At 41.8% G+C, this 8,396-nt stretch overlaps 1 protein-coding gene across 7 annotated transcripts in view; it reads left to right on the forward strand.

The window, feature by feature from the left end:
- MFAP3L (microfibril associated protein 3 like) overlaps positions 1-7,485 on the forward strand; it is a 43,134-nt gene extending 35,649 nt beyond the window's left edge. For all 7 annotated transcript variants that reach the window (XM_021674010.2, XM_064371060.1, XM_064371061.1 and 4 more), the window contains one exon: positions 1,740-7,485. In XM_021674010.2, coding sequence (XP_021529685.2) covers positions 1,740-2,671 — 932 coding nt within the window. In that variant the 3' untranslated portion in view covers positions 2,672-7,485. The remainder of the gene's footprint in view (positions 1-1,739) is intronic.
- Positions 7,486-8,396: the final 911 nt, after the last annotated feature.

Genomic DNA, 8,396 nt, shown 5'->3' on the forward strand with positions numbered 1-8,396 from the left:
ACTCTTCACAGATGTTCTTTCAGAAGGCACAGTCATGTGACAGCATCCACCGAGGGGCCTCCCACCAGATTCACCCTGGCTGATCGGCAGGAGGAACTGTGGAACCCAGGAGGTACCTTGTTGCCGCGTCCAGCTTCCTTAAGAAAGTTCCTTGGAGCAGAGACACTGCGGGAAAATGGGCCCTCTGTTGCCTCATTCCATAGTCCATTGGAACCCTGGATTAAAAAAAAAAAAAAATTGGTCTTGGGAAATACCAAGCCTTTTATTAGAATTAAAACTCACTACCGTAAGGAGAACAAACAAGTAATACACAGTGCAATAATAGATACGTAGAAGGAAGCTCTGCGTTCAGTTGCCTCAGCTCTCAGGAGAGATTTCTCTAGTCGGCTCGGGGAAATAGAATGTTTTTATGGAGAAATATCTGCCTGTCTTTTAGAACTCCCCAAAAGCCTAACTGGGATCTTCATTCGCTCTATGGGACAGTCGAAGGAGGTGGCAGGGTTTCAGAAGGTCTCAGACCTAACACCCCGAACCCACACCTAGTATCGTGTTTCACTGGGGTCTTTGACCTGCGGGTAGACGAGCAGACTATATTCAAACCAAAGTATTTCACTGGACTCAAAATATCATTCCTAAGGTGACACTAGATCCCTTCCAGAGAGGGCGGTGGGGGTAAGAAAACACGCATTTATTATCAATGTATGTTCTTTGTGACAAGCTTATTTTCAGCTTGATGGGTCTGTAATTTATTTGCAAGGCTAAAACAAATTGATATTAATTCATATCCAGCCTCTGAATATTCACAGTGTTAGCTTGTAACTTTAAATAGTGTAGATAATTCATTGCGGAGTCTCAAAATGAATGACATAAATTATGCTTTAATTAACTGAGATCATATAAGGATAACTTCAATCTTAAATTTGAGAAACTCAGGTAAACAATTATAATTTAATTGCATTAACCTCCCCAGTGAACATATATTCAATAGAGGCATGCTCACTGGCAGGTTAGAGAATCAGTTGCTTCTAAAGTTCAGGAACTTTTCAATAAGAGCACGGTGTTTTCCAGATTGTTGATTTCTCTCATTTTTCACTGGGAGGTGGAGTTCCACAATATGGTTTGGTAGTTAAGAGTGCACCTGGCCGAATGTGGTGGCCTCATGCCTGTAATCCCAGCACTTTGGGAGGCCAAGGCAGGTGGATCACCTGAGGCCAGGAGCTTAAGACTAGCCTGGCCAACATGGCGAAACCCTGTCTCTACTAAAAAATAAAAAAAATTAGCTGGGCATGGTGGCAGGTGCCTATAATCCCAGCTACTTGGGAGGCTGAGGCAGGAGAATTGCTTGAATCTGGGAGGTGGAAGTTGCAGTGAGCCAAGATCGTGCCACTGCACTCCAGCCTGGGCACCAGAGCAAGACCCCATCTCAAAAAAAAAAAACACAGCCTCTGGAACTCGTGTTCATCTTCCAGTTCTACGGCTTCCACGCTGGTGTCCTTGGGAATGTTGTTTAACCTGACTGTGCCTCAGTTTCCTCATCCTGTAAAACAGAGCCAGTGTCAGGGCCCACCTTGCAGAGTTGTTGTGAAGATTAGATAAGCTAATGACGTCACTTCCTGACACATTGCAAGCACGCTAAGTAGATGTTCATAGTTAGTAGTAGCTATTCTTAGAAATGTATCAGTTTGTAGAACAGGAGCTCTGTGTTCCTTGGTTGAATTCTCTTCTCTCCCTTCCGACAGAAAAATGGCAAATGCACGACAGCGGCCTCCTGAACATCACCAAGGTATCCTTCTCGGACCGAGGTAAATATACGTGTGTGGCTTCGAACATCTACGGCACGGTGAACAACACGGTGACCCTGCGCGTCATCTTCACCTCCGGAGACATGGGCGTCTACTACATGGTCGTGTGTCTGGTGGCCTTCACCATCGTCATGGTCCTCAACATCACCCGCCTGTGCATGATGAGCAGCCACCTGAAGAAGACTGAGAAGGCCATCAATGAGTTCTTTAGGACAGAAGGTGCAGAGAAGCTGCAGAAGGCGTTCGAGATCGCCAAGCGCATCCCCATCATCACCTCCGCCAAAACTCTGGAGCTTGCCAAAGTCACCCAGTTCAAAACCATGGAGTTTGCCCGCTACATCGAAGAGCTTGCCAGGAGCGTGCCTCTGCCACCTCTCATCATGAACTGCAGGACGATCATGGAGGAGATTATGGAAGTGGTTGGGCTGGAAGAGCAGGGGCAGAATTTTGTGAGGCATACTCCAGAGGGCCAGGAGGCCACAGACAGGGATGAGGTCTACACAATCCCCAACTCTCTGAAGCGGAGCGACTCTCCCGCTGCCGACTCGGACGCTTCCTCGCTGCACGAGCAACCTCAGCAAATTGCCATCAAGGTGTCGGTTCACCCGCAGTCCAAAAAAGAGCATGCAGACGACCAAGAGGGTAGACAGTTTGAAGTCAAAGATGTAGAGGAGACAGAACTGTCGGCTGAACATTCCCCTGAAACTGCAGAGCCTTCTACCGATGTCACGTCCACCGAGCTAACATCGGAAGAGCCCACACCTGTTGAGGTATCAGATAAGGGACTGCCACCAGCTTCCCTGGAAGCCACAGAGCCAGCAGTGACACATGACAAAAACACCTGCATTATTTATGAAAGCCATGTCTAATACCAACCCCGAAAAGCTATGCATATCCAGAAAATCAGGGGCTGCTCCTTGTAATACAGATGTAGTACGCACTTGCCGCTAAGCCTTACCAGGAGACTCTCATCCCTTAGCTAGGAGTGACGCCACTTTGAAAGAGGAAGCACGTGCCTGCCATGAATGGGACTAGCATTTCCCCAGTAGAAAAGGATGCAGGAAACATCAGGGTGCAGAACTGATATCAGACAGAAGGTGTCTGTCTGCGCGATAGGAGTTTCAGAGGCTGATCTCTGCCAAATACCTTAATTGGTGATGCCTTCTTGGCAAAGAGTCCACCACTGTAAGATATTCTGAGTTCAAGAACCCTGTCCAATGCACACCGCATTGCTTTTTCTTTTAAAAAGTACAGGTCTGCTACAATAGCAAATGCACGTACGTGAGTTTTTTGCACTTTCTTCTCAGTTTTATTTACTTTGGCTGTTCCTTTTTAATGGAGTCCTTGTGATTGATACTAATTGCTCTTTCTGGATTAGTCCTCGGTGCCATTTTTGTCCTTATTTTTCCCCTAGAACACGTACCTCAGAGGCTTTGGTGTCAGTCACCAGTACCAGGGCTGATATCTACAAGTCACATTACATTTGTCATGTTCCAAAGTAGTTACGAGGCTTATTTTTTTTTTTCATTCCCCAGGCCTATTTTCATAGATCGCTTTTTTTTTCTTCATTTCTAATGAAGCTGCTGTTGTGAAACTGAGAAAAACTTTGCCCCGGAATAGCACTTTAATAGTCAAAAAATGTGTTTACCTGTCTGATTCAGAGAGCCTTTTGGTGAGCTCAGCTGAGGTGTGGAGGGAAATAGGAAAAGGTTAAATATACCCACACCACCCATGAAAATCACTATTTATGTTTAAGTTACATCATCCTCCAAACAAAGACTGATTCTTTACCTGGAAAATGTATTGCTTCCAAAGACAGAGTCGTCAATGAATTCCTGTAGGTTGTAGAATACTGGCTTCCAAACAGGCTTGCAGGGACCATATGCTGCTGGATGACTCGGACATTTGATTTTGAAGTCATATAACCAGGTCCACCTTTGTGAACTGCATAGCTGACTGGGCTGTCCTTAAAGGGGAGAGGGAAAGGTTCGGGTAATAGCAAAGGGAACTGTGCCATCAAGTTTCATGCCAAAATCATTGAATAATTATTCAGTCTTGCAAGAAAGTAGTTATATGTGAAGTGCATGATGTTATGGAAAGAAGAAAAAGTTAGTCAAAGGCTTAATACCTTCCCCGACTGTGCCAATATCCAGCTGCCTGGCTTTGGGCAAGTCTGGGCCTCCGGTCCCTTATCTGTAGAAGGGGCAGAGGAGATGAACTCTGAGCGCCATTGAAATGGTCTCACTCTGTTACAGAACCAAACTAATCCTCGCTCCTTTTCACAATCACGTTAAAGACTTTTGCTTTGATCTCTCAATCCACCTAACATTTTCACGCTTCGTTACTTAAATAAGATTGTTGGTTTTGAGAAATTGTAGCATTTTAAACAAATTATGGATCTTCTCCTTCCAAAAAAGTCATTAGAACCACATCTGCAATTGAGATTTAATATTGGTGAGAATGAGTCATGTTATTTCATTTTCTCTGATATGCAAAGGAGACAGTAACCTTAAACTCATAAGGGCCTTAGCAAGCCACATCAAGTGGTGGGGTTATGATGTCTAAGATTGCATGGGCCACACTGGTGATGAGAGCAGACCCAGATGTTTACTCCTCACCCTGTTGCCGTCTGGACAACTCCCTTCTCTGGGGTTTAATCTTTTTCATCTGTAAAATATGCAGGTAGCACTCAAGAGTCTACAGGATCCCTTCTAGTTCAAACATGTATAGTTTTACAGAAAGTTTGCAATCTTCCAGGATAACCAACCCTCACTGCATGAGACAAGCAAAAATGGGTCCGTGAAGTTGGATGCTTTTGCCATGCCAGCTTTACAACAAACATAATCTGGCTCTGTAATGGAGGGCAGTGGGCTTGGCTTTAAACCTAGCCTTGATTTGTTGGTTTATAGATTAACTGTTGTGGAAGTTGATAGGACCTAGTCATGGAGTTTGATCAGGCATCCCTTGGAAAGGACTGAACTGTTGACTTCTAGATAGAAGTGCTTTGGGCGGTCACATAAAGAAATGAGTAGTGAGAAATTCAGAGAAATCATGACTCCTGTTCAGGCTCCCTGGACTAGCATTGTATGTTTTGGGATTGCAGAAAAGTTTTAACTCCAGCTCTTAGAATATAAAAATTTTCCAATTGTCATGAAGGTCCCCAAATTCTTTACCATGGGTTTATGTGCCCAAAGCAATCACAGAGGACTCGAGTTCATTTTGTGATATGGTATGAATGTTACTCCGTTCTATTCAGTTCTTATTCCACCCAAACTCACGTGCAGGTTTCCACATGGAAGCAACAAGAGAAGGCATCCGTTCCACCTAGACATTGAGTAGTGATAAGAAGCTAGAAGTGGGCAGATTTTTAGTGGAGCAAGAGCAGACAGACGTGGCCAAAGAATGTTTCCCAATTGGTTTTGCTGCTTTAGACTGCAGTGGGGAGAGAGTATATAGATTTTCAAAACTTTCTCCCTCTTTAAGGCATCAGAATGCTCTCAATTTTGATAATAGCTGACATAAAGGGAGCTTGACTTAAAACAGGAATTTTTCTTTCCAAAAATGCTACACTCTTCCTATCCATCCCACAGCTTCTTTATGAAATAAGAGGGGCCCTCTTGCTAGAATATGAAATGCAGAAGACCTCATGACTTTCAGCTGATTTTTCAAAGATAAAGTGAACTGTTCAGCTTCATAGAAATTCTTGTGTGTGACTGAACGTGTGTGTGTACACACTCGTGCACATTGGACTTGTTTGGGCAGTTTTAAAAGCTTGACACTAAATCCAAAGCCTCGTCCTTTGGGTCTTATGTAGTCATTCTTAAAATCCATTTCTGGCTTCTGAGTCATCCTGGTCATATCTCTAGCAATGTTTTTCTTGAAATTCTGAAAATGATTCACATATGTGTATATTTAATTCACTTAGATGATCTGTAAACTTGGATGATATTTATTCTAAATGGGAAAACCAATTTTATATGCAAAATCTATGTAATTTATAATGGTTTTGTTTTATATATTATATTTTCATATCTTTAGGGCACATCTATCCTCATCTTTTTGTATACCATACTTAGCAAAAAGAAATACTAATACTTGACTAAAATCTCTAGGAACCAAATGTGATACATGTGATATATAACTTACAGAAATCGCTCTAAAAATCTCTGAATGTCTTATCCATCCCAAGCATTACTGTGCCGTGTCATTACGTCCAGAATGATTTGTCTTGGATGCTTATGAGCATTCCTTTTTCACCACTAAGGCTGAAAGACCTGACATCTCACACAATGGGGTTCTGGAGTTCCCCTTTTCTCCTTTATCTGTTTTCAGTGTTTGTTTCATTTTTAATTGCACAAGTCTGTGTTGTCTAACCTTTGTTTGGAAGAGCAAATATGAGATAACAAGAAAGCAATGTGATAGAAAGACTAGATGAATTTATGGCTGTGTAAGTTATTTTAATGACTGACAAGATGTTTTAAGTCTAATGCTTGGATCTTTATTTACTGGTGATCTAGGATCTACTCAGCTCTTTAGCACATGAAGAAAACGTCAGGTACAAAGGACATTTACATGTTTTGAACAGCACGCTCTGAGCCCAGTGTGGCCAACACAAATTGGCTTGACTGTAGAAATGCCACTTCCAGCTGCTGGAAGAAATGGTTCAGAAAGGCAAACCAGATACCTTTTTATTCTGCCCTAGGAAATACAGTGTTGATCAGTGCTAAAACTCTTAAGTGACGCTCCCTATGGTTCTTTTAACTGGGTATTTCCTTTCAGTGTTTCATCTGCTACCAAAATGGAGCATTTACCTTGTATTTCAGATACACTTTTTTCTCAGCGTTGTGCAGATACTTTGCTTTACCTCTCTTCACATATCCTTTTGGCAGTCACTTCAGTAATTCTATAAGTGTTTCTATTCTTGGTTTTTAAATCAAGTTACTAGTACTCTTTAAATACCTACCAAAATTCATTGTATATTCACATTCATATTTTGGGCATCAAGATATTGCTCATTAAAAAAAAAAATCCTTCAGTAGCTAACACAGTTTATTTTCCTAATGATTTTTTGGGGGTTCTTCACTGATCAACCAGGTTTGGGTTAACAAATCAATTGTGGGGGAAAAATCAAATAAAACAATTGCTTATTGTATTTTCCAAAAGGTTTTGGAAAATGCATTTATCTTTTTTCTTCAAGAAGATATCATAGGATGATAATCTTTAACAGATTATTTTTAGAGATAGAATTTATAAAGAAGTTAATACTAAGGAATACCACAATCAAAATTGAAGCTAAAGAATGTAAAAATAGGAAGTAAATAGTTCTAAGAATATTCTGGCATAAATTATTTTTATTTAGCCATTAATAGAAACCTCCAAATGTATATCTCAGACACCATAGAGCTGCTAACAGTGAGAGTCAAGGAAGATGCTTGCACCTAGATTTTGTTTGTTGTTTTTCAGTAGTTCTGGTTGTCCTTTGTTAAAATTGGAAAATGGAACAATGTCTTTAGACAGAAATGTCCATCTGGTGATTCTGTGAACTGTAAAATGTTCACTTTTTAAAAATAAAGATGTAAACAAATGATTCATATATAAGTTGATATAACAGTAGCAAAAACAGAAAACCATGTGATCCATCCTGTATTTTGATTGATGCTTTAATAAAGGGTTTGCACAGGTGTGTGGAATGTGTGTCGAGTCCCACCTGAAGGGTGTAACTGTGGCTTGACTCATTGCTTCCCGTGGTATAAAACCTGCAGTCGGTCCTTACCCCTGCCCTTTGCATCTGCAACATTTCTTGGGAAAAGAGAAAAATGAAGTAATTTATATGTAAAACCTGCATAATTTTGTCCCACTGCAGAAGCCTTACTCTGTCCTGACAAATTTTATAGCAATCGATTTTAATCTATATCAAGAAATAATTTTTAGCACATCACATCGAGCTTGCTTTAGAGAATCCAAGAAAGAAGCTCACATCCCTAAAGAATTCCATAGGGAGAAGGCATCAGTAGCAGAATGCCACAAAACACCTAGACAACACCAAATCCAAGAACATGCTAAGTAGGTTTCTTCCCCCCGCCCCACCCCGTCATCCAGGCTGGAGTGCAATGGCGCAATCTCGGCTCACTGCAGCCTCCACCTCCCAGGTTGAAACGATTCTCCTGCCTCAGCCTCCCGAGTAGCTGGAATTATAGGTGCCCACCACCATGCCCAGCTATTTTGTGTATTTTTAGTTGATACGGGGTTTCGCCATGTTGGCCAGGCTGGTCTCAAAACTCCTGACCTCGTGATCCACCCGCCTCGGCCTCCCAAAGTGCTGGGATTACAGGTATGAGGTTTCTTTGACAATCAGTAAACAGCAAAAACCAAATTCCTCTTGGATGAGATGATTTTGTGGAGTATATATAAGTGAACCAAGAAAGGAGACTACCAAATGGAAAGTGACAAACGAAAAGGGCGGCAAATCAGTGTTGTATTGCAGGGTAAACCAAACAGGCAAACAAAACAGCAGAGTGAGTTATCCAGAATTTCTGCTTGCAGCCATCCACAGGTTTGCTCTATTAAAAAAAGGATTTAAGCTGGGCACAGTGG

The sequence above is a fragment of the Aotus nancymaae genome, unplaced genomic scaffold (genome assembly GCF_030222135.1).
Source record: "Aotus nancymaae isolate 86718 unplaced genomic scaffold, 86718_ANA_hifiasm-v0.15.2.pri h1tg000115l, whole genome shotgun sequence".
In the NCBI taxonomy this organism is placed as follows: domain Eukaryota; kingdom Metazoa; phylum Chordata; class Mammalia; order Primates; family Aotidae; genus Aotus; species Aotus nancymaae.